Below are 27761 nucleotides of genomic sequence, written 5' to 3'. Positions count from 1 at the left end.
TCACTGCTAATAGGGTTGGGGCTATCTGGATGATACAGAGTTTAACAGGCTGNCATAATTGGCTATTTGTATCAAAGCCTCTAGAAAACAGGATAGTTTCCATGCAATGAAGTAAGCTGACCAAAATATCCCCAAATAATAATAACAGGAAATAATACTGCTCATTATTTCCCAGGACCTGTCCTAGCTATGAAACCTCACTGCTAATAGGGTTGGGGCTATCTGGATGATACAGAGTTTAACAGGCTGTAAATAACAGATCAAGGCCAGATGCAGACAGGCCGCAATGCAGGCTAATGGCATCTGCCATAAAACGAGGTATTACAATCAGAAATCCCATAATGCCCCTAATGTCCCTCTTTAATTCATTAGTTATTATGAAAATAAGAAAACGGATAAAACCCTCACCACTCATTTCTCTGCCTATTAAAATTAAAAAAAAAAAAGAAGAAGAAGAAAGCAGGATCAGGTTTGTGAAATTAAAATGTTGAAGGAATCAAGAAGACATCTTAAACCTTTCGGTAGGAGGCACAGCATTAAAGCTGCCCACCTGCCCTGCATTTCTCAGGACCAGTGGGAGGATCCAGCACAGCCCTGGTACATAGCAGGGCCTCAGACATGGCTGAATGATTGGCTGGATACAGGAACGTTTCTGAGATGGAAAAATTCCTATTATCAACGATACAGTCATCTACTTGAAGGAGATCCAATCTCAGATAAGAACCGGCAACCAATCCTTCCTGGTCAAGAGAGCCATACATCCAAGGAGCACTGTGCATGTTCCATACACAGGCTTGAAGCTCCTGCATCAGCAAGTGATGGATGGGCAGGGGAGTGTGGCGTTGGCCATAAGATTACCGGTAAGGACATTCTTTTTAAGTTAGCTGCAAGGCTATTCTTCTGTCAGTCAACCTTGACTCTACAGCAGTATGAGAGAGAAAAAATGTTTCGCAGAGTGTTTTCAATGACACCAACCACAGCAAAAAATAGATCTATAAGCTTTCTATTGCTGCCATGGCAAATTACACAAACTAAGTGGCTTAAAACAGCGCAGGGCTGTTACCTTACAGTTGTATAGATTAACACTCCAGCAATTTAGTCCGATTGGACTAAAATCAATGTTGTCAAGGCTCAGTTTCTTCCTGGAGCTTCTGTGGGAAGATCCATTTCCTTGCCTTTTCCAGAATCCAGAGGATGCCCATGTTCTTGGCTCATGGACCCCCTCCTTCCTCTGAAAAGGTAACAATCTAGCCTCTCTCTGATCCTTCCTCCATCACCAGATTTCCATCTGACCGTAGATGGGAAATATTCTCCATTTCTAAAGACTGCTGTGATGAGACTGGGCCCACTCTGATAATGCAGAATAATCTGCCATCTCGAGGATTTTACCCTTAATTACATCTGCAAAGCCCCTTCTGCCATGTAAGGTAACATATTCATGGGTTCTGGAAATTAGGACTTGAACATCTTTGGGGACCATTATCCTGCCTAACACACATTATCTGCCCACAGTAAGGAACACCCTTCTCAGTGCTGACAAAGGTAGGCAGCCAAGTATTATTATCCATGCTCATCTCCTCTCATCCAAACATCCTGTATTTCCATCTCAAGCATTTATTTCCTTGCATATAGAGTAACTTATTTCATGTTAATATCAGACATTTAATTAGCTGGACACAATAAACATGCTTCCCCGAGAATTAATAAAATTATTATACATCACATATAATAATGTAGTATGTATTTTAATATATACATAGATACGTGTAAATGTGTATGCGAATACAGATGACATATTATTCGCATTTTAAGAACTGTCTTGGCCGAATTACATTATGATTTTGTACAAAATAACTTTCCAATTTTTGTTGCACATTGCAAAAAAAATCTTTAAAAACTAAAGTATAGGTGTCCCTTTGTGTGTTTATGATTCATGACAAAGGAAAGTTTATGAACACTATAAAAACCCAAATCTGTAAAGTGCTACGTGCTTAATACAAATTGCAGATTGCTGCCGAGTAGCTGCCAGGTGATAGACACAAAGGATTTACAAACACAGATGAGGTGTGGTGTTTGGCCTCATGAAGATTACAATATGAGAGAGGAGACAAATATATAGGCAAATAATTACAGGTAAGACACAAAATAACTTTATAATAAATTGGCTTTGGGAGCTGGGGAAACAAGCCTATAAGTAATGGGTTTTGACTAGATGTTTGGGGTGTGGGCCAAGCCGGGGAGATTCCCTCGAGAAACAAGCATGGAAGCTGATCTTCAGTGGGGAGTAATGTGGCAGCTGGCAGATATGAGATAGGGTGTTTTAGGTGCATGTCGAAGGGCCAGCGATGAGAAAGGATACACATTCTCAGAACGGCCATGGTCGAGAGTGAGGTTGAGCTGACAGGGTAAGATGGGGAGAGACTCTGGAAGGCTCGAAATAGCAACTGAAGGAGTTCTGAGTTAATCGGGAAGGGAGCTCTTGAAGATGTCTGAACAGGGTATCAGCAGGGCTCCTCTGAAGAATTTACAGTTGGGACAGAAACTGTTAGTTGCCTCCTGATGCTCATTTCCCCTTCATTGTTGGTAAGAGAACCCTCATTTTTAGTGAGGCACATTTAGGCCCAGTTAGAAGCTACAGAACCCAGACATCTTTGCATCTGTGGTCATGTAACTGAGTTCCACCTAATGATTTGTACACGGAAGTAGTACGTAGAGTCATCTGCAAAGGGAGAAATCACCCTTTCTTTATCCTCTTCTTACTTTCCACCTGGAATGTGAATGTGATGGCTGGAGCTCTAGAAGCCCTATTGGATCCTGAGGATGTTGTCAAATTCTAAGAATGTGAGTGCAGATGGTTGGAAAGAGCATGGGCTTCTTTCACACACAAAAAAAGAGAAATAAGGTTTCATCTTGCTTAAGGCTTATTTATTTATTTTTTATTATGTGCAACTCAATTTAGCCAGAAATCAGAGGCTCTCGACCCTGACTATACACTTGAAATCTCGAGAGTCTGCAGAATCCAGGATGGTCTGATCCCCAGAGATCCAGATTTAATTACTCTGAGGCAGGGCGTGATGATCAGTCATTCTGAATGCTTCCTAGGTGATTCTCATTTCTATGAAGCCAGACAGTGATAATCAGTTACCAAGTTGTCGGGGGGGGGGCGGGCATCAGGCTCAGGAATTATTTGGGAAGGTTGTCACAATAAAGTTCAGAGCTCAGGTTTAGACGTGAGCTGTGGTGGGAGAAGCTGTAATAACAGAGGGCCAGGTATCTGTGAAAGGCCCAGGCGAGGCGGTTGGCACGGTAAGGAGAGTGTGATAGTGGGCTTCGTGTGGAATGGGTTTGATCTTTCAGAGGGACACGGAGCACGCCAGCAGACAAATGGGCTGCGTCATGTGTGGCGCCCCCACCATGCTTCAAAACTGCTGGCTCAGCACTTTGCCGTAAACTGCATGACATGGCTTTTGATTTGATCCTTTTTCTCATGACCGATTTTTAGGAAGAATGCAATTGCCCCTTCCCCCCCACCCCCGGAACACATAACAGACCTCTCCCTCTTTTTAAAGCATGTTGAGGAGAGGGGGCTGGAAAATGAGCTGTGTTTTGTCAGAAAGCTCCCTTGCATCTTAGTTCTGTTTTTCTCAAGACGGCGAAATAATCTCCTGCATTGGAGTCCGTTTAGCATTCTGTCGGTGGGTTGTATGTACTTGGGAAGCCTGCGGCACGCTCCGAACACCTGACAGGCTCACACCTGATTAATCCCTCTTCCTTTCCTGTCATCAATATTATTTAGGGGCAGTGGTCAAACCATATTGACGCCCCGCTGACATCTTCTCTGGCGCCCAATTACCTTTCTGTCATGATACAATCCGTGAGGTGACAGGAGATTCTATGCTGTGCCAAGCAAGTTGGCACCAAAATATCCCCGAGACAGAATATAATGTATCATTTTTATGCTTCCTCAGGAAACGAGGAGAGACATCTCCCTACCCCCGTTCGCCAAGAGGTCTTTCAACTCACACGGGTGCTTTGCCTCTTGAGCTGGCAGCCCCCCGCCTCCGGCAGCCTCGCTGACACTGCCCATGTCAGACCCCAGGGTGAATTCCCAATGCGAGAGCAGAAGCCCTTGCCTTTGGCTTGGAGCCCCGACCCACATATGGAAAAGCAGTTACACTTCAAAACGAGCTTCGCTGCTAGACCTTCGAGGAATATCCTATTTAGATGCAACTTCACGGTGCAGGCAATTTGACCGGTAGACTTCACAGGGGAAGCGGAGGGACTGAAGTGCAGGGGCGGCGGGGCCTGCCTGGAATCATCTCTGGCACCACACTGACACGGAGACACACTGAAATCTGGGGCTAAGCTGGTTGAAAATAAATCGTTTCCTCTTTTTTTCTCTTTCTTTCTTTCTTACTTTCTTCTTTTTTTTTTTTTTTAAGATTTTATTTATTTGTCAGAGAGAAAGAGAAAGAGCACAAGCAGGCGGGAGCAGCAGGCAGAGGGAGAAGCAGGCTCTCTGAGGAATAAGGAGCCCAATGCGGGACTTGATCCCAGGACTCTCGGATCATGGCCTGAGCCGAAGGCACTCAACTGACTGAGGCACCCAGCCGTCCCCCTTCTTTGTTTTTTTTAAACAAAGCTTAACTTAATGAAGACGGCCTTCATTAGATTAAAAGGTCCACTCCATTTATGTCTCTAAAAAGGAAATGTATCAGTAACTGTCCATTTTAATATTTCATTTTACACACACACGCTCATTTATTTGAATATTGGCTATTGTTTTGGTCAGTGTAGCAATCAGAAGAGCGTCACTTGTGACTGATACCCACACTACTCATAGTATCACTCCCTCTACTAGGCAAGATTCAGACCACCGAGCATTGAGATATGAAGGGATTGTTGTCCCAAGCAGGATCCCAGAAGGATTAAGAGCACCAGCATGAGTTTAACAAAATTCAGATCATTGTGATAAAACACAGTATTCTGCATGTGGTTCAAAGGCTAATGACCTGGATATTCCGTGTCACTGTGCTAAATGGGGGAGAGACATCCTCACGTTTTCCCAGAAACTCATTCCAATATTGGGGCTAACAGAATCAAGAGTGGAAATGCTTTTGTTCTGTTGTTGAAACTTATTCTTCTATCTGCTTTCTTAGGAGAACAGTATTTGTTGTTAGGTAACAGGATGCCTCCGGGGGGCCTTACTTTTTCATTTTAGACTTTTTTTTAAAAGATCTATTTATTGGGGCACCTGGTAGCACAGTTGTTAAGTGTCTGCCTTTGGCTCAGAGCGTGATCCTGGCATTCTGGGATCGAGCCCCACATCAGGCTCCTCCGCTGGGAGCCTGCTTCTTCCTCTCCCACTCCCCTGCTGTGTTCCCTCTCTCGCTGGCTGTCCCTCTGTCAAATAAATAAATAAAATCTTTAAAAAAAAATAAAAGATCTATTTATTTACTTCAGAGAGAAGGAGAGGGAGGGACAGAGAAAGAGGGAGAGAACATCAAGCAGACTCACCACCAAGCAAGGAGCCCGATGTGGAGCTTGATCTCATGACCCCGAGATCATGACCTGAGCCGAAATCAAGACTCAGATGCTTAACCAACTGAGATACCCAGGAGCCTGTCATTTTAGATTTTTAAGCGACTTCTAAAAATTTTAATTTCAAGCGTTAACTATGATCACGGCAAAACATTCAAAGGGTAAGTAAGATGTAGGAGGGCATAAAGACAAGACTTCCATAAGGCCCCATATCCTTTGTCCACTGTGTTAACTATTATTAATGGTTTATTTTGTATGGTTTCCAGAACTCGTCTACACATGTATAAGGGTTAGGGCTGTATACACATTTTTTAAACAAAAGACTCATATCATACACATCATTCTTCTACTTTCTTTTTGCATTTTTACCTTGGTCATTTTTCTATGCAAGTGTTTGAGTGTCTACGCCCTTCCTTCCTTCAACAACCTAACATCAGTATAATTATCTAAAACTCTATTAAAGGAAATTTCTGTTTGGGTTTCTTTGGTTTTGATCACCACAAAAAATGGAATATACAGTACCTACACTTGTTTGTATTTGTTCAAGAAAGGCAATGCCATATAGTAACATGCTCACAGAATACACGTTAAAGTTGACAGCGCTTCCCATACTGACATTAAAAGGTGGCTTCCTTGCCATACTCTATACAGTGTGTATATTAAAAATTTGCTTTTTTTTTACATGCCTTGCTGTGTAATATCTAAACATGAGTTTGGAGTTTGCCTGCCCTGGGTTTGAATCTTAGCTCTACACTTACTAACTGTGTGACCTTGGGGAAGAAATTTTACCTCCCTGGGGCGGATAAAATAGTACCTTAATTGTAGGGTCAATTTAATGTTTAAATGACATGATACATTCAAGCTCTTGAAACAATGTCTGATACACAATTAACATCCCTAAATATACACTATTATGATTTGAATAACATGGAAAACGAGAATACACATATAAATATTCCACTTTGAGTAAAAGTAAACATGTTCCATGGAGAAAATATTACTTAAAAAGATTAGATGAAACTGTTAAGAAACCACAAAAAAATATGTAATGACTACTTTTCAAAATATTCCAAGTACTTAACAGGTGTTTGGTAGTAAGCTCACTGAGTCAGACGTTTCTGGTTTTAAAATATTGAAGAGGTTCTCTGCTGCCTATAAAAAGTTGGTTGTGGATTATTTCTGGCCCAGGAAAGGAAGGCCTACAGACAAGCCAGTTCCATTCAGGGTCAATGGAATGGGGCATACAAGTAGGCATGTGCCTGGCCTTTCTGAGACTGAGGTGGGAACTTTCACTAATTGTAACACACAGACTGTGCTGATGGCTTTTCACCTGGCTTATTACCCCTTCTGTATGTGCTCATCTTGGCCAGCACCACATAATCACCTGGAAATTCTACAAGTACAATGAGAGAAGGGCACTCAAGCAATGACTGGCATGCCTTCACTGGTAATTCCATTTTTGGAACTGCTAATTTCAGATGTGATGATTTAGCTCATTGAGTCAGGCTGCAAGAGACCAGGAATTACCCAGTGGTGGGCACTTAGCTGAGACCAAGGCTCACTTAATTAGGATTCTGGCACGGTAGGTGGGAATATTTACTATTGCTGCGAATAGTAAATCATAAATGTTAAATTACATTAAATCTCAGAAATAACTGTGCAAAACTTCTCACAGCAGAGATAATCAGGCAATCATCGAGATGGTTATCGTTCTCACAGGCCGTTGCTTCTTCGCTGTGAGGCCTGCTCGCGCCCTGAGCTATAGTCTCGTTTGTCCCAGCTCCATTTTTGTGTATTTTATTCCAGTCAATAAGAATAAATGCTTAATCTAAGTTTCAGAGTTGTTTTTTTTTAAAGAACATAAAACATGTGGTCTATTTGTTTAAACTTTAAGTTTAAAACTTAGATATGACTAGTTAAACACTAAATTCATAAATCATTAAAAAGATAAAAACAATGTCAATAGTCTTCCTTGATGGTGATGTTATAGAAAAACACTGGAAGTTTGGAAACCTGGGTCCAAGTCTTCTCTCTGCTTCTCATTTCTAATAGAATTTGTGGAAAGTAATTTACATTTGCCTGGGCCCCCATTTATGCAACTGTAATTTAAGAAATTGTTAACGATTTTTGCTAGGGTTCCATTCAACATTCAAATAGTAAAAATAATATGCCCGACTGTAATTTTAAACATTCATCTACGACTGCACTTTACCGAATTTTTGCATGAACTGGGAAGGGCTACCTGCCTACGTCTTGCTGATATGGGAAGTTAGAGAAGCCAGATATGCTGACATTGGTCACCCACGAAGGAAAGGGCATGGGAGAGCTTTGTCCCCACTTCAGCCTCAGTCCATTTTAATCAAATGAGTCCACAGTGTTGAGGTAAGATTATTGGAGAGAGTAACTTTCTTGGCTGGACACGGAGCCTGAAAGCATGAGCTTCCGTAGAACCTTTATTTGTACTTTCACACATCACAGCAAGTGAGGTTTCACATGTGTGAATTTCACTCGGATTTACGTGTGAGGTTTTCCTTCTCCTGAATCTCTTAGCTCTCCTCTGTGGCAGGACAGAAAGATCTGGATCCTCATGACTTTGGGAACATACATTCTGGACTGGGAAGCGCTCCCTCTTCTAGTCAGGGAGGTTGCGTCCAAAGTCAGTCCAGGGGCCGTGGCTCCTCCCTGTTCTGGGTGAAAAGAGGGCCTCCAGGGGTGCCTGGGTGGCCCAGTCTTTAAGCGTCTGCCTTTGGCTCAGGGCGTGATCCCAGCATTCTGTGATCGAGCCCCACATCAGGCTCCTCCGCTGGAAGCCTGCTTCTTCCTCTCCCACTCCCCCTGCTTGTGTTCCCTCTCTCGCTGGCTGTCTCTATCTCTGTCAAATAAATAAATAAAATCTTAAAAAAAAAAAAAAAAGAAAAGAGGACCCCCAGACAATGCCTGTAAACAGCAGATCCCTTCACGCAGCCTACCTGGTCCCCTAAGAGTCTGACTTGCCCCCACCAACAAGGTTGCTCTCATTCGTGCCCCATGGGAAGCCAGAGGCACAAGGGGTTCCTTGGAACTAGACCCTTGCTGTGTTCAGCACAACAGCCTGGCTCCAGCCTCCCTCCCTGAGGGTGGATGGGGTTGGGGGACCTACACCTTCTCTTTTGCTGACATCTAACGTAAGCCTCTCCAATAAACCCTATCCATAACCCTGCCGCGTGGTGTTGTAGACCTCAGCTTGAGGTCTGCTGCTGGTCCCTCACTTCCCACAGTTTGTTTTCATTTCTAAAGATTCATTTGGAATCACGAAGACTTGCACTGAAAATAATATAATTAAGAATTGCAGAGAGCTATGTATCCCATACTATACAATTTATAGAATGCTTTTGTAATCTATATTCCATTTACTCTCACACAAGTGTGACAATCAAGATTTATTTTTATTATACAGACAACAAATCTAAGTTTCAGAATGGTTAAAAGCCTCCTGGAAAGTGGAAAATCTAGGCCATTTTTAAAGCATCCACAGAGCAGGCCCTTTTCCAGGGGCTGATGAATTCAAAGACCAGTAAGACATCACCGAAAGCTTTCTTTCTTGTGCTTAATGGGGAAGATCATCTTCATAGTTATTTATTGTAAACATATTCATTACACTTTTTAGTTTGCTCAAAATATAGTGCCTCTGTTAGGGGACATTAGACAAACCTGACAGAAGCTGAGCAGTGAGGGTGAGCAGTGAGGGTGTCTTAGCTGCTACTGAGCCAGAAGGGGACTGCACACCAGGTGTGTTGGGGTCCCTGAGAAACTGTGAACGGTTCAGAGGCAATCACGTCTTGCTAGAACGGCGTGTCTATGAGCTCCACTGAACAGGTCTGTCTGCAATGAGTCTTCGCATCTGTGATCTGAATTCAGGGATGTTGGAAGTGATTTCGGATGCAAATACATTTCTCTGCAATCTCTGTTTCTTATCAGTAATCCCATTAATGGTGCCCCTCTGGATTTAGACATGATATTATGCTGGCACCTCCAACTTTATACCTTCAAAGCTGAACTCATCATCTACTTGCTCAGAGCTTTATTCCTTAGCCTGATGCATGGCTTCGTTTCCGCTCCATTTCTAGGTGCTCAAGGGGGAGCCTACCCAGACTCCCCCCGCTCTTCTCACATAGGCCTAGCTATCAAGTCCTGTAGATAGCACTGCCCAAACATCTCATACATTTTCCTCTTTCTTTGTGGCTGTGCCTTCCTTCGCCTTAAGCCTTCGATGCCTTTCAAGGACTATTGTGACATCCTCCTCCTCCCTGCTGCCTCCATCATCACACGTACTTCCACGGGGCTCATGACTGATAAATCCCAACTCCCACCACCCTCGGAAAAGAATAGAAGTTCCAACATCCTACTGCCCACACACTGAGCGTTACTGTGCTTCCTCTCTTCTCCGCAACGCGTTCCAAACTTACTGCACTGATGACTCCCCAGACGGCCCGAGCTGTATCATGCCTCTCCTCCAAGACGATCTTGCAAGGAAGAGTGTGCCCAGCAAGCCCTTTCTTCTCTTCCAAGCATCCTTTTTCCTGTCAGGACCTTACTAACCCTTCCCTCTACTCCCTCAAATTTAAATGTTTTCTTTTTTTTTTTTTTTAAGGTTTTTATTAATTTGAGAGAGAGAGTGAGTGAGAGAGTGCACAAGCAGAGAGGGGAGAGGCAGAGGGAGAAGCAGACACTGCGCTGAGCAGGGAACCCGATGTAGGGCTCCATCGCAGGGCCCTGGGATCATGACCCGAGCCCAAGTCAGATGCTTAATCGATTGAGCCTCCCAGGCATCCCTAGACTTAAATTTTCTTCCACTAGTTTTATTGTATCCTGCAATGGCTTCATCAGAGCACTGACTGTATTATGCTCTTTCTGTGGGTTTCATCCTTCAACTAGTTTTTGAGCTCTTTCAGGACAAAGTGCATGTTCTATTTACCACTGTAGCCCTAGCACTGACCATGATGTCTGACAAAAATGAATTTCACTTGGATGCGTGCACTAGATTTTCCCTTCCCTGCATACTCAACCGTCCTCTGGGGTAGGATGAACACTCTGCATTGCTAGACAATGAGCCATCTGGGACAGTGCTCCCATGTCTCCTACTTGGACAGAATGCATTCAAAGTCAGCTTCTCAAACAGACTGGGAGTCAATGTTGAAGAGACAAATGAATCTGAGTCTATGGAACTTGCTTAAGAACATACAGCTAGTAAAAAGTGACAACAAGAACATAAATGAAGGCAAGGATTCTTGCTCTTGTCATTCACTGTTTTGTCCCTCGTACCTAGAAGAGTCATTGGCACATAAGATTCAATCAATATCTGTTGAGTTAATGAGTGACTGAATGAATGAATGAAAAGTTAACTTCAGAGCCCTGCCTTTGGCTTCCGCTCTCCTGACTGCCAATCTTGGTGGAGTGTGTGAATGAATATGTGTGTAGAGACATCTTTTGAACAAATAAAATTAAAAACAGAATATCATGATTTTCTCTTTACAATAAACCACAATTAAAGAATAATGGTAGCTATTTCCGCACACACACACATATATGCACGATTCTAAAACACTGAGATATATAGGCTTGGTAATTCATTTCATTTACTAAAAGAAAAATGGCTTTTGGAAAATAGGTTGACACCCGACCTGGAAATCATATGACTTTACATTCAGAATTAGTTTTCAGTTAACTGGTAGAATGAACCTGTCAATCGTCCTTCTGAAGAGTGTGAAACAGAGGCAGACTGAAGTAAGTAGACTGTGTGTGTTCTTGAGGAAATTCAGAGCCAGCGCCATGCTCTCTGCTGCTGACCAGAGGCAGGAGTGGAGCACAGAGGGGCCCCTCCGTGTTCCTGACATTGTGAGAAGCAGGTGAACGATGTGTGCTTCTGGGGAGAGTCCTACTTAGGTTTATAGTCTTGCACCGAAACTTCTGGGGCCTCTCTTTTTCATGCTGAACGACAGCTGATTTTATCTTTATCTATTACTGACACAGACCCAGCCATTCACTGTGAAGCAGAACAAAAGCCAGCAGAGGGATGAAAGAAACCGAAATAGATCTTTCTTGAACTGATCTGTATCAGGTTATAAACAGTTCAGGGCATGAAGGAAAAGGAGATCTGCGAGCACTGTTGCTGAAGATAGAGCAAAGAAGGACTTTTTCCTTTCCCTTCCCCTCCCCCTTCCTTTTTCCTTGTGCAGCTACTCAAAGCAAACATGGCAGGAAGCGGAAGCATTCACGGAAGGAGACTGTTCACCACGGACGCTCCCACATGCCTGCGCACGGGCTCCCTGCCCACGGCCATTCCCTCTATTGTTACAAAGCACATTTCATAGTGTAAATCACCTTCTGCTACATGGCTCATTATTCTTCTCTCTGAATAAAATAGGAACACATCAATTATGTGTCCATTTATTTCTAAATGCACACCCTCGTAACACTGACCTCTCTCTGCCTTTACATTTTTCAGTGCGTTCCTGACATTTGTCAACTGGGTTAGCTCTCAAACACTGCTTACCCAATCTCTTATTATTTCAGCCATTTTCAAACATTCTCTTCTACCGAATTAGTCACACTGGGAGGGGAGCTTGCACTCACCACTGCTTGTAATCCGCATCACAGTTACAGTAGTATTTGGGGTCCGTGCAGTTTCGCTCGATGCCGCAGGCGCACTTCTGAATTCCCGGCCCGGAGCCACCCCAGTAGTAATGCTTCTCATTGGCTTTGCCGACCCACCAAGTATAAGGGCTTCCATCTGTGAGAAAGGGGAAAGACAGGTATAGTAGGCTTGACCATGTTGACATCATCTGTACACGCCCATCCCCAGAGGCAGCATCACACACTGGTAGGCTGAACATCACTTTACCCTCTTACAAGTAAATGTATTTCAATCACAGGAATATTTAATAAAAAAATACAACAGGGAACGGTAAGCCCAAGTTTTCCCACCAGGATAGGCACCTCTTTCCCTGGAAGAAGCTTGGACATTCAAGCTTCAGTAACTTAGGTGTCTACTCAGTAGACGGGCTGGCCAGATGGGGACATCCACGATGAAGGCATACAGACGGTACACTGATTCTGTGAATTACAACTAAGTTCATGACTAGCTGTGATTTTCTGAGAAGTGACAGTCGGGGGGATCACAGACTATCCGAGCCAAACGACCCTCATTGTGTCTCAGTCTCATCTTCTGGACTTTACAGGTAAGGAAACTGAGGTTTAGAAAGCTGAAGAGATTCTTTCAATCACACTGCAGATCTGCTCCCAAACCAGAAGTCTGACACTGTGTCTCCTAAGACATTGTACAATACTCTGCTACAATATACTTGCCTCTATCATTTGGCCTAATATTCACTCATGGATTCACTCATTCACCCGATCATCAAACATCACTCGAGTTTCTACTGAGTGTCAAACATGGTAAGAAAGTCAGCAGAATTGATGGAGGAAAATGATATGGATTGAGCTTAATAAGATTTACGACACACAGGGGCCTGAGCAAGGGAAAGGAGGTCATGAAGGAAGGTTTCCTAGAAGAGGAAAAATAGTTGTGCTATGTGCTGACGGCTGAATGGGCATTACCCAGGTGAATAAAGATGTAAGAGAGGTAAAGGCTTGTAGGCAGAGGCAGCAGAATGTAAAAGTCAGAGAGATAAAGTTCTATATGGAAAACACATGTAGGAGTGTATAGGTGGAATATGGTAAAATAGGGCTGCAGGGGTATAATAGTAGATGAGGGCATCAGCTCACAAAATCTTTGTCCAAATAAGAAATTACTTTGCACTGGTTTATTCTTGCTTTTCAGTGTTTATCTCCTCCCAACACAAAGAGATTTAACTTCATCCTGTAAGTAACGTGAACCAATTAAAGGATTTTATGCAGGCAATTATCAAATTTGTATTTTAAAGATCTACACAGTAAGAAGAAAAACAGATTTCCGGGGGATGAAGTCAGGGAGGCCAGATGTGATGCTCCTATGTTAACACAGAAAGAAATAATAAAATAGAGTGGAAATGGAGAGGAAGATAAATTAGAAAGGGATTAGTGAGGTCTAACTGGTGTAGGGTCGTTAAGGTTAGGGTGGGAGGGATGGTAAGGAAGGAAGTGTTGTGGAGTAATCCCCCGGCTTCTGGCTTGGGTGATGTGTTTTGCCAAGGCAGATAACAGGGTAGGTAGGAAGATAAGAAGTTTAGGGAAGGATGATGAATTTGGTACATAAAATAGGCAACTGGTTGTAGAAGTCTGGATCTTAGGACCATTCTTCGGGCTGATAATCCCATTTTAGGAACCATGAGGGTAAATGAGAAAATACTGGTAGCAGGAGAGATGCCATTGAGATCTTTTGGATTACAGGAGCATTTGGAGAAGAAAAAGAGAGGCAGATGGCCATCATGAAGGCCAGGAGAGAGAGTAGTCAGAGAGGGTAGAGGGAAAATAAGCAAAGAACTTCCAAAAGACACTCAGAATTGCCAGATTTCACAGCGAAGTGCATGAAGATGAGAATCTTAACTTTTTCTTTTAGTTTGACAGCTTGAAGGTCACAGGAGACTTTGTTGAAAGGAGTTCCAGGTGAATGATGGCAAGATGAAGCTAGGCAGCAGCAGGCAGGGGTGGGAATGGAAGGGGAGGAGGGGAGGTCCTAGGAACAGCTTCTCTTACAGGAAGCTGGGAGGGAATGAAATCTATTGGGGGTGGATCCAGCCAGGAAGCCAAGAAGGCCAGTCAATTAAAATCTTCAGGTATATGGCTAGAATTCCATTATAAGAACTCAACACCCTTTTGGGATGCTAGGTAGACACTTGTCCCAGTGTCTGTGCAAGTGACCAGAAATAAAAACGAGGCAAGAGCCATACTGGAATTTCATGAGGACTGCTGCAGTGCTGTCTTAGATACACAATAGTTTTTTTTTTTAAAGGTAGACTGTTTATTTATTTTTATTATTGAAGTATAGTTGACATACGGTGTTATATTAGTTTCAGGTGTACAGCATAGCAGTTTGACAATTCTATGCATTATTCAATGCTCATCATAGTAAGTGCAGGCCCCATCTGTCACCATACTACGCTACTACAATATTATTAACTGCATTCCCTCTGTTGTACTTTTCAACTTCGTGACTTATTTATTTTACAGCTGAAGTTTGTACCTCTCAATCCCCTTCACCTGTTTCACCCATCTCCCACCCCCTTCCCTTCTGGCGACCACCAGCCTGTTCTTTGTATTTATGACTCTGGATTTTTGTTTGTTCATTTGTTTTGTTTTTTAGATTCCACACACAGGTGAAATCATATGGTATTTGTCTTCCTCTGACTTATTTCATTTAGCATAAGACCCTTTAGGTCAATTCATGTTGATGTAAATGACAAGATCTCATTATTTTTTTACGGCTGAGTGATATACTATTACACACACCCACACACACACACACACACACCCCATCTTCTTTATCCATTCATCAGTCAATGGACACTTGGGTTGCTTCCATATCTTAGTTATTATAAATAATGCTGTAATAAACATAGGGGTGCATATATCTTTTCAAGTTAGTGTTTTTGTTTTCTTTGTGTAAATACCCTGTAGTGGAATTACTGGATCATTTGGTAGTTCTATTTTTAATTTTTTAAGGAACGTACATACTGTTTTCCACAGTGGTTACACTAATTTACATTCCCACCAATAGTACATGAGGGTTTCCTTTTCTTTACATCTTTGCCAACACTTGTTATTTTTGTCTTTTAAGTAATAGCCATTTGACTGGCATGAGGTGATATCTCCTTGAGGTTTTGATCTGCATTTCCCTGATGATGAGTGATGGTGGTTTCTTCTCATGTGTTTGTTGGCTATCTGGATGTATTCTTCAGAAAAATGTCTTATTCACATCCTCTGCCCATTTCTAATCAGATTATTTGGGGGTTTTTTGGGTGTTCAGTTGTATAAATTCTTTATATATTTTGGATATTAACCCCTTTTTTGGATATATCATTTGCAAATATCTTCTCCCAGTCAGTAGATTGCCTTTCCGTTTTGTTGATGGTTTCCTTTGCTGTGCAAAAGCTTTTTGTTTTGGTGTAGTCCCCATAGTTTATTTTTGCTTTTATTTCCCTTGCCTGAAGAGACACATCCATAAATGTGTCACTAAGGCTGATGTCCAACAGATTACTGGCTATGTTTTCTATTAGTAGTTTTAAGGGTTTATGTCTTACCTTTAGGTCTTTAATCCATTTTGAGTTTATTTTTATGTACGGTGTAAGATGGTAATCCAGTTTCATTCTTTTGCATGTAGTGGTCCAGTTTTCCCAACTTTTGTTGAAGAGACTGTCTTTTCCCCATTGTATATTCTTGCCTTCTTTGTGGTAGATTAATTGACCATATAAGAGTGGGTTTATTTCTGGGCTCTCTATCCTGTTCTGTTGATCTACATGTCGTGTGTGTGTGTGTGTGTGTGTGTGTGTGTGTATGCACATGCGTGCACGCCAGAATCACATTGTTTTGATTACTACAGCTTTGTAATGTATCTTAAAATTTGGGATTGTGATACCTTCAGTTTCGTTCTTCTTTCCCAAGATTGCTTTGGCTATTTGGGGTATTTTGTAGTTCCATACAAATTTTAGGATTATTTGTTTTAGTTGTGTGAAAAATGCTACTGGTTTTTTGATAGGGATTTCATTGAGTCTATAGATTGCTTTGGGTAGTACAACATTAATTCTTCTAATCCATGAGCATGGTATCTCTTTCCATTTGTTTGAGTTGTCTTCAATTTCTTATAGTTTTCAGAATATAAGTCTTTCACCTCCTTGGTTAGTTTTTTATTGCTAGATATTTATTATACGTTTTGGTGCAATTGTAAATGGGATTGTTTTTAGAGTGGGCAATTTAAAGTCATGAAACTCTCCTGGGAGGTTCAGGCTTGATGTAATAAATGAGCAAACACTCTGAACTTGGGAAAGAGTTAGACAGTCTCTTACTTCATACGCATTTCTAGATTTTCCAGTTGTGTTGACTTAATTTGGAAAAGTTATTAATTTTTTCCCTTTGCAAGATCATTTATAGCACAAGAATTTTAAAAAATATATTTGACTCAATCTGGTAAATGGCAGAAAGGGAGATTTCAGGATCCTGTTCTGAAGGGAGGAAGAGGCCAGCTCTTTGAGATAAGGGTCCACTCTGAACCCCTACCTTTTGCTTATCTGGGCCATGTCCCAAATAAAGAGAGCTGTGTTTGCTTTCTACATTCAAGGTGTTTTTGTTTGTTTGCTTGTTTGCTTGCTTCTCCCTTCTCTTTCCATCAGAGTAAAGAGTAAAGTATCCAAACTGAGATGCTTCCTAGTGTTGGAATAACCAATAATAAACTGTTCTCTTTTGATACAGTCAAGAGTTTCAAAAAATGAGGCTTGAAAAATTCCATTTATGGAAACTATAAAATCTGAACCAGGCCATCTGGCCAGTAATCTGAAAAAGGTCTCTGTTGATTCCATCTCTAGGCCATGTAGCAAGAAGAGGGCAAAGGTGGACAGTACCATGCTGACCTTGCAAATGCCCCTGGGGCCTTTCAGACCACAAATTGACCCCAAAAATGTAGAAATATGACCTAGACTGGTTATCACATCTATTTATCACACTGCATATCTTCAAGGTGACCTAATGCTAAGTTCTTTCCCTCAAAGGAAATTTTGGTTACTATCATTGTTTTGGAAACTAGGAGATACCAACACATATGGTAGAGAGGACGAAACAAGCCAGACATCTGTAGAACTGGGGTTGATGGATTGTCTAGCAGGAAACTCCCTTGTCCTACTTGTCATTCAAATAGCCCCTGGAAGAGTACATATCTAAAACCTCAGCTCGATTTCAAATTATTTCTTCAGCAACCAATAGAAACAACCGAACACGGTTATATTTTCATTATAGACAGTGACAGTAAATTGCATACATGAGAGAAGTTGAATGTGGTTCAGTATTCTTTATAAAAATCAGAACAACATCAGTAAAAGGAGCAAGGTAATTATCAGGCTCTCCTTTAGCATGAGACTCTGAGAAATATGTGGCAGGGGAAATGGAGGAGAGAGCCCACTGATTCCTAACAGCACCTGGAGGGAGGATGGAGAAGCCTCCAGAGAGGAAGTTTTTTTGTCATCTTGTTTGGGCAGTGGGTGTTCCAGCAGGAGGGCTAAGCTGTGTGTGGGATCTAGGCTCTGAGCTAATCTTACTTGGCAGGACCCTCAGTTCCTGCAGGGAGGGACTCTTATTAGATACCAGGGTGGGATCCAGCGTGATGATCTGCACTGACATTTCCTCTTTTCGGTGCAAGGAGGCAACATGCTATCGAGCAGGTAAGAGTGGCCCAATTTCCCAGTTCTTCCCCCATCCCTCACCTTTGACTCAAATCATGTATAACCTTATATGGCTACTGTTCCCAGAGAAGGTGATGCCAGATTGAAGCTATTTTGTTCTCCTTCCAAGGATAATAAGTTAAGCACAGTACAAAATGTTTAACTTAGCTGTTTCTCCATCTGCCATGAACAGAAGAATGCTAGTAAGAAACACGTATACTAGGGAGAAAGCAAATTGTACCCTTTGTTATTAGCATTGGCACATTTTGGTTAAATCAAATCACTGTAACTAAAATAAAGTATTAATTTGGCATATATTTCATATTCAGCAAGAAAATGGTTCAATTTGCATTGAACAAAGAATTGCCTTATTCCGGCGCTATGCTAATGAAGAGCTACACTTTGCTTTACAAATCATTATTTACCTGTTAATTGGCTCTGGGGAAAAGCAGTTAAAGGTGATAAAAATGGAAAGACTTTCAAAAGACAAGAATAAGAAGTGGTTAGAAGAGAAATAATTTAATTATCCAGGGCCACGAGTTTAAGAACTTCTGTAAACTCAAAATACGAAGATTTCTGTTAACTACATTCAGTAGGCGTAACCACTGGGACAAGATTAGTACTGATAAACCATATTCAAAGTTGACTAGAAGCTAAATTATCAAAGTAAGGCACATTGTGTTAAAACAACCAGATTATCGATTGAATTAAATATAATCATGACACTGTACTCAAGATCAAGCTTCATTATGCTGAAGGGTTCACTATTGTTTGCATGACTAATGGGTGAAGGAGGAGGGGAAAGAGGCTACTTGCTTCTCTAGACTTGAAGAAACCAAGAGATCCCCGCTACTTTCCCCACTAACAAGTTGAGAGAGACCTAAGGACAGGTGTGTGGGGACCTCTTGATGAAAACGTGCTACATCTGTGTGATTTTCAAGATGTGTTCTTCAAAACTTCTGGCCTGCACAAAGTACCTTGACAGTCTGCCCAAATACATGTTATGGCGGCACGCTCTAAGAGAAGACCCCGTATGGTCACTGGGACATTTAATTAGTTCCACATCATCCATTTCTAGAGGATATTAAAAACAATACCACAAGGCTTTATAGTCTCCAAAGTGAAAACATAAAAGCACATTTTCAACTTGATGAAACCTAGTTTTATTTTATCTACTACTATCTATTTATCTACAAATTCTGTTAGCGAATCACAGGGGGCTCTCTAGCAGGGCAAACAGAGCAGGTACGAACTGCAGCAGAAACCTGCCTTTCAGAGCTCTGCTCAGTGCTCCCTGCGGGAAGCTCCTTACTGTTGCCCGTCCTCCCGTGTCTGGCAGCATCCTGGCTGCCTGAAGCCCCCTACGGCGCCCGATGGATCCGCTTTCTAAAGAAGTGACTCCTGCTCTGAAAAATCTCCCATTTTCTCTTCCAGCCTGTCTCCACCAAAGCACCACCGAATCTTTTTCCCTCCACGACACCAATTTCAGCTGACCGCTCTGATCTGATGACAGTACTCCATGCCAAGGCACAAATAGTGAGGATATGAGACATTTTTAATTGGTGTAATTCTAGATGCTAGGTACAAAGCACTCACTACCTGTGAGAATCTTCCTTGCCATGCAATTAACCTAGAGAAGAAGGAAGGTAAAAAAATAAAATAAATGCTGGGCTGGACTGGAGCAAAGAGGAAGACTGGAGGTGCTGTAGCTACTTACAGCCCTCTAGAGAATTTGATAGCACTAATTTGGAAGATCGAGCAGGCCAGATTCCCCTCTTTCTTCGGTATGAGATGTGCACAATCCCAGCTAATGCTGGGGCTGGCAGCTGCCCTTGCCTCCAGGCACAGGTCTCCAGTCCTAGAGTTTCTCTGGCTTAAATACAGGCAGCCTCTCTTCTTCAACATGTAGAGTTTGTCCCCATGCCCATCACTTCTAAGACCTGGACCACAGAAGTCTTAGGATTCTTCTAGAAAGATGAGGGCTGGGAGGTGAAGTTGTGGAGTGATTGCTTCTGTATTTTTTCCCTCTGGCCAGACATCAGTATAGAGAAGGGTTTCCAAATTACCTAAGAGAAGTTCCACCTGAGGTTCTTATCAACACTCTGGATTCCCTGGCCTACAAAATAAGATGTATAGGATAAGAATCTCAGAGGGAGATCTGGGGACTCAGTCACTAATGTCCCGATGATCCTTATCATTAGATAGGTCTGCCATACACTGACCTGAAGCAATGACAGTGTAGGTTTAGTTCACAGAATACTGAGAGGCCAGGGCCCAGGTCCCCCTGGAATACTCATCTAGGACTTCGCTTCCCAGGTAAGATATGAAAAGGTGATAGTGTTGTTTACTGCAGTAACACCTCCATTTAAAATTCCCAGTTACTTTTTTTTTTCAGAATAATCATTGTAATCTTTTTTTCCCCTCAATTTCATAACTGTAGTTCTGAGTCCAAATGCCTGTATTCTACTATCTAGATTAAAAACTTAAAAAATAAAACGAAGCATCCTATATCTTGGCATGCCACAAATACAAAGGCCTATCATTTCAAGCTGTCTACACATTTTGTGAAATCAGCTTATTAAACTGTATAACAATATTCTCTTTTGTTTCCCAGCCATCTGATTCTATGTTAATAGGAAAACCAAACAAAGAATGAATCCAAAAAAGTCCCATGGGGTTCATACCACCGACAGTGTTGTGAAGTTGGGAAACTCATAATTTTGAAGTTATAATATAAATACTCAATATGGTAGTTAAAGGTGAGCATTTATCTTTCTGTGATTGAATGTCACTAAACTCATTTGATTAGGGATGAATAGAAATGAATGCAGTTGATTAGCCTCCTGGTGCATCTTTCAGGATTACGTTGGATTCTACTATAGTTTATTAATTTGAATCGGGACCAAATTTAGAAGTGGAGAATTGAAGTTCAGATCAAAATGGATCTGCACTGAAATGTTAGTTAATTAAAAATTAATTTTACTGCATAATATTTAAATTTATTTTATTGAACCGAACTTAATAGATTTCAATCAAGGACTGATTCCACTGAGCAGAATTTGATTGACCTGAATCAAATCACTTTGAATCCTATTCAAATGAATTAGATTTTATTAATTTGAATGGAATTGAAGTGACATATCAGACGGGAGTTCATTATTCTGAGCAGTATTAAAGAGAACAGAAGAGGCCAACGCACTCTATGTTAATGTGGCCTCAGTTTCCATAGAGGTCATGGTGTTTGCAGCCCCCTTAGTTACTCTGGCTAATTCCTTTGTACCATGGTCCCAGGAACAAATGTGGCTAGTGATACCAAAGTGATCAAATGCAACCGCATGCTGTTTGTAGGATTTAATAATATGCTTTTCTAGTCTTTTCCACTGGCAAAGCCCTGACCAATTATTTTAAATATTTCTTTTCCTCATTATAGAATAAATGAAGACAGAGTTAAACTGGATACAAGGAATGATGATTTGATTGAGTACTGGCTGCTCCCTTTACTTTTATTTTCCATTAAAAACTGTATTTTTTCGGGGCGCCTGGGTGGCACAGCGGTTAAGCGTCTGCCTTCGGCTCAGGGCGTGATCCCGGCGTTATGGGATCGAGCCCCACATCAGGCTCCTCCGCTATGAGCCTGCTTCTTCCTCTCCCACTCCCCCTGCTTGTGCTCCCTCTCTCGCTGGCTGTCTCTCTCTCTGTCGAATAAATAAATAAAATCTTTAAAAAAAAAACAACTGTATTTTTTCGTTAAAAAGTTCTTACCCTGGGCCCATCATTTATACTGAAATGCTTGGTATCCTGTGCCTTGACTTTTATTGATTGATAGATAATACATGCACTTCTGCTTATTTTATATTTAAAGGATGACTATAACTTTTTAAATTAGTAGCAAAATATTGCTTTGCAACTGAAATGGCATGCTACATAATCAATAAGCGCCTTTTTAGTGCTGGAGAGACAATTTGGGGAATAGGGGTGAAAACCTAATTCACGAGCTAAGCTTCTGAGTTAGCAGAAAGACTATGTTCAATAATTTACAATTATGAAAGTTATATGCCTTGATATCTAATATGGCATACACATAATAAGATGGAAAAAAATACACATTGGATGTCCCAGGAGCAGGCAATGGGTCCCATAGGTTCAGGCAATGGGTCCTGTAGGATTTTGGAGAAGGAAACAATTACCAAGGATCAAGGGGACTGGAGGGCCTCCATAAGGAGGCAGGTCTGAGGCAGCTTCGATGGGAGGGTAGGATCTAGAAAACCAGGAGGAAGATATGAGTTTTTCGGCATCTCCTGAATGGCTGTGCCAGAAAACATTGAACTTTTTTCTGGAACAATGGGGTAATCAGTTGGGCTGGTGGGGGCAGTGTAGAGAAGCAGAATTATGGTTGGAGAAATGGTTTTGGGTACTTTCACAGTGTTTGCACTTCAGTTTTTAAGTAATGGGGAGTCAAATTTAAAAATACTTAGATGTTAAAAGGTGCCTGGGTGGCTCAGTTGGTTAAGAGTCTAACTCTTGATTTCAGCTCAGGTCATGATCTCAGGTCCTGGGGTGGAGTCTGGGTAGGGCTCCGAGCTCAGTGGGGAGTCTGCTTGAGGATTCTCTCCCTCTCCTTCCCCCTCTGCACCGCCCCCCTCCCCGTCCATGTGCGTGCATGCACACTCTCTCTCAAATAAGCAAACAAACAAATAAATAAATAAAAAAAATTGTGGATGTTGAAATATTTTACACATACATTTATGTGTGTTAAAATATTTTACCACACACAAATATAAGTTACATAAACACAAAGTTTAATACTTTTTTACATAAAGTATAAAGAATAATAAAATAGAATTCTGCTTTGGTTATCTATTATCATTGTTATTACGGTATGTTGCTCTTGAGCATATCACACTTTATTAATTCTAGTATTAACCAACATCCGGCTGTGTCTAGTTTTTTGCTATTTCAACATGCCCTGTGAAAATGCCTAAGTGTCTTGAGCACAACCCTACAGTGTCATTGTTAGGTCAAATGGTTTGTGCATTTTGAAATTGTTTATCCAAAGCACTTGTATGAATGCAGAATCCTACCAGCAGTATATAAAACTTTAAAATCCTTGACAATCCTTGGTATCATGCTGTAAACTTGTGACAACTGGTGAGTGACAAAGAGTACCTCTTTTTGGTTTTAGTTATACTTCACTGATTACTTATAAGATTGTTTGCCTTTCCATGTTTATTCATTTGTCTTTTCTTATTTAAAAAAATCTGTTCATATTTTTTGCCTATTTTCTTACTGGATTTTTTGTGCCTTACTGACTTGTAGAAAATGCTTAGGAAAATAGTTTTTTACATAACTATAATAAAGTAAATTTTACTTTTTTAAATAAAGGTTTTATTTGTTTATTTTAAAGAAAGAGTGCAAGTGGGGAGAGGGGCAGAAGGAGAGGGAGAGAATCTCAAGCAGACTCCACCCTGAGCGTGGAGCCCAATGTGGGGCTTCATCTCACGACCCTGAGATCATGACCTGAGCTGAAATCAAGAGTCGGGCGCTTTACTGATTGAGCCACCCAGGTGCCCTGCAAATTTTACTTCTTATGGTGGTTTTAATAAGGAAACATTCCTAATTTTATTTTTTAGGTGAATTTCACATTGCCTTTTACTGCCCTGAAATGATAAAAAATTTTTGCCTACTTTTTTTATGAAGACCTTAAAGTTTTACCATTTCTATATATTTTTTATTTTTTAAAGTAAGCTCTACACCCAACGTGGTGCTTGACCTCACAAGCTAGAGATCAAGAGTTGTACACTCTACTGACTGAGCCAGCCAGGCACCCTTTTGCCATTCCAGTTAGGTCTTTAAGTCACCTGGAATTAATTTTTGTTAATGATATGATATAGGGATCCTATTTGATATTTTTTTCTTAACTTCATATTCAGAGGAGGCAAGTCCACAGGGACAGAACACAGACTGGTGGTTGCCAGTGGCTGGGGGAGAGAGGAATGGGCAGCAGCTGCTTGCTGGACTTCCCTAGGGGGATGATGACAACACTCTGCAAGCAGACACGCTGCGGACACAACATCCGACACCGCAAATGCACGGAACACCACAGAACTTTTCATTTACGGTGCCATTAATGAATTTCAATGCCATTGAAAAGAAAAAGAAAATCCAGCCAGGACTTTAAACTGAAGGAATCTGAATTACTAGATAAATTGGTGAGACATTTACAAACTTAAAAGATGCACTTACCCTATTTACTATCATGATAAATCTGTCCATTTAGGTGTTTTTAAACACTTTTCAGTAAACTTTATAATTTTCTTGGTAAAGGTCTTTCACATATTTGTTAGATTTATCCATAAAATGGCAGGCTTTTAAACATAACATATTCTAACACTTGTGCTATTTTGTATAAAGATACAATTGAATTTTTCATGTTTATATTATATCCAGAAACTTGTTAAACTCTCTTATCAGTTCGATCCATGGATTGAACTACTGAACAATGGATTATCATTAACCACTGATATTAATTTTCCCAAGCCTACATTTTTATTTATGAATAATATTAGTTTGTTTCTTCCTTTCTAATCTATATCTCTTTATACCCTCTTTCCTGTCTTAATGGTTATGACCTACTGCTCAATGTTAAACTGTATTGATGATGACGGTCTCCTCTATGTTTACTGATTTTTTGGAAAAGTGCTTTTAATGTTTAACCATTAAGTGTGATGTTGCTGTCACTTTTAAAAAAACATTTCATCTTTTTAAGGGAGTTCTTTTTCCATTTCCCATCTGCTAATTTTTTTAAGATTATATATAATTTTATTCAATGCTTTGTCTGCATTTAATGAAATGATAATATGTTTTTCCCCTTTTAGTTGTTAATGTGGTAAACTGCCTTTATAGATATTTTTTAAATGATGGTACTTGTAAAATAATCAACTTTGTGATTTTTTTTAAAGATTTTATTTATTTATTTGACAGAGAGAGACAGCGAGAGAGGGAACACAAGCAAGGGGAGTATGAGAGGGAGAAGCAGGCTTCCCACTGAGCAGGGAGCCTGATGTGGGGCTTGATCCCAGGATTCTGGGATCATGACCTGAGCCGAAGGCAGACGCTTAATGGCTGAACCACCCAGACACCCCTGTTGTTTGTGATTTGTTAATTTTTCTTTTTTTTTTTTTTAAGATTTAGGAGCATGGAGTCAGGCTCGATCTCACGACTGTGAGATCATGACGTGAGCTAAAATCAAGAGTCAGATGCTTAACCAACTGAGCCACCCAGGTGCCCCTGTTGATCCTTTTTGTATGTTTGACTTATAGTTCATTAACTCCTAGTTTTACATTTATTTCATCTGTTCTACTTTCTTTACATATATTCTAGGATACATTGTCTAATTTTCAAGGTAGATGCTTAGCTCAATAGATTTTAGCCTTTCTAATTTTTTAATGAATGCATTCAGGGCTATAAATTCTATTAAAATACCATTCTAGGACTATTTCTTATGTTTTGAATGGTATTGTCACTTTCATTTAGTAATATATATTATCTCATATAATCTAATTTTGATTATTAATTCTTCTGTGACTCCGAGATTTACAAGTGTCTTGTAAAATTTCTAATTGTATGTTTTATTTAAGCTGTCATGTTTTAAAAGTGTCTTTTTAGTTGATTTTTAAAATTTAACGTGATCATGGTCAGAGAACAGAATCTACATAATACCACTAATCTAAAATTTATTGAGATTTGTTTTACAGAGTTCAGTTTGTGGTCAATAATAAAAAATGCTTTACAGGTATTTGAGAAAAATTTACTCTCTAATTGTTCTATAGGTGCTCATTAACTCACACTTGTCGATTATGCTAATTAATCCTATCTGTGTTGCCTAACAGGTAGCCGAGAGCTACATGCAGCTATTAAAATTCAAATGAATTACAGTTACATAATATCAAAATTTAGTTCCTCCGTCCCCTAGCCACCTGTACTGGTGGCTATCATACTGGACAGCAAACATTTTCATCACCTCAGAAAGTTCTTTTGAAGGTGCTTCTCTATATACTTAATAATTTAAAATTTTCCTGATCTACGGTTACTCTTGTTTGTCTAAAAATGTCTTTACTTAGACTCTATTCATAATAGATGGTTTTCTGGAAGGTATTTTCAAGGGTGATGGTTATGTTCCCACAACAGTTTGAGAATATTCCAGTGGCTGTAGGTGTCCACTGTGAAGAAGTCAAAGGTCAGCTTAATATCCATTCTTTCTGTAGGTGACCTGTATTTTCTGTCTAGCTGGGTATTTTTCTCACTCTTGTTTGTATACCTTGTGACTCCTTAATCTGAATCTGCATATTTTCTTCAGTTCTGGTGAATTCTTAGCTAATATGCCCTAAAATAGGGCTTTGGCTCCTTTTACTGAGTTCTTCCAGAACTCCAATTGGATACGTATTAGATGTTATTGATCTCCTTTCCTTGCTTCTAACCTCTTTTTCACATTTAACAATTCTTTGTCTCCCTGAGCAGATTTTTGGGAAATTTCCTCAGAATCTGTTTTTCATTTCACTATTCTCACTTAACCCCGCCATGAAGCTTTTAATTTTGATTTTGATTACATTTTGATTTCGATAACTTTTATTTGGTTCTTTTTCAAATGACACTTCTTATTTTTGCTAGCGTCTTCCTTAATCATATTTTCAATTTCCCCTTTAAAAAAAAAGCCAGGGGCACCTGGGTGGCACAGTCATTAAGAGTCTGCCTTCGGCTGAGGGAGTGATCCTGGCTTTCTGGGATCGAGCCCCACGTCAGGCTCCTCCGCTGTGAGCCTGCTTCTTCCTCTCCCACTCCCCCTGCTTGTGTTCCCTCTCTCGCTGGCTGTCTCTCTCTGTCAAATAAATAAATAAAATCTTAAAAAAAAAAGCCAACCTGATCCAAAAGTTTCAATATCTTAAGGTTTTGCAGGACTGAAAATGCTATTAGCTATTTCTAATGACTCACAATTATGGTACCTTGTTTTCCCACAACTTCATGGTTATTTTTTTTTCCTTTGGGATTATGCTCCTTGGAAATATTTCTGTGGGAATTTTTTGAGATCCCACTGAAATTGTGTCCTCAGATAATTTGCATTTGCTTTTATCAGGTACCTGGGGGTATTTCCAAGCTGAGGCTTCTTCAGAATATATTCCCAGTTTGACTTTTTTCCCCAACCATATAAATATGTGCATGGCCCTGTAAACATGTGTCAGAACTGACTTTTCATTACACATGGCATCAAGGGAGAATTTCTTTCTCTTTCTCTTTACCCCAATTCAAGGTGTGGACAGCGAAAATTCCTACGCTATCTTCTTTTGCAGGGTGGGTTTTTAGTTTTAATTTTTAGTGTTTGTTTGTTTGTTTATTTATTTATTTATATTTTTTTCCACTGAGTCTTGACCTGTGAAATCCTTTCCCCATAAAGAGATGTTTGCTATAACTCATCGCTTGGCACGCTCCCTTCTTCCTCCACCATCATGGAAACTGAATCCGTAAGTTGCAGGGAACCACAGAAGTTCCGAGGCCAGCTTCTGGCTTTTTAGCACACATTAATGCTGCTGGTCCACGGTTTTGCTTCATTTTCGGCCCCTAGGGATCTTTCTCATTTTCATGCAAGCTCAATCATACATTTCAAAGGATTTTTAAAAATATTTTTTCATGCATTTTAAAATGTTTATGGGGGAGGGATTTTCTGATACCTATGGGGCCTTAACCCTGTGGTGTTACTGTGGGTTTGAAGGCAAGTGAGAAGCATGACCAATGCGATGTTCTGGGATGTGCTCTAAGGGAAAGGGAACTGGAAATCCTAGGAATGGGGCGATTGAGACTTGAAGTCCCATGAACACGGCGTGT

General features: G+C 40.7%; 1 protein-coding gene across 1 annotated transcript in view; it reads right to left on the bottom strand.

Annotated features, from left to right (window-relative positions):
* The window catches only part of CNTNAP2 (contactin associated protein 2), a 1777718-nt gene that overhangs the window by 410802 nt on the left and 1339155 nt on the right, over positions 1–27761 (bottom strand). Inside the window, exon 16 of the mRNA XM_034648877.1 lies at positions 12154–12310. Within this exon, the coding sequence (XP_034504768.1) occupies positions 12154–12310 (157 nt within the window). The remainder of the gene's footprint in view (positions 1–12153; positions 12311–27761) is intronic.

This window comes from Ailuropoda melanoleuca, chromosome 1 (assembly GCF_002007445.2).
Source record: "Ailuropoda melanoleuca isolate Jingjing chromosome 1, ASM200744v2, whole genome shotgun sequence".
NCBI lineage: Eukaryota > Metazoa > Chordata > Mammalia > Carnivora > Ursidae > Ailuropoda > Ailuropoda melanoleuca.
This window is presented reverse-complemented; position numbering and strand designations above follow the sequence as displayed.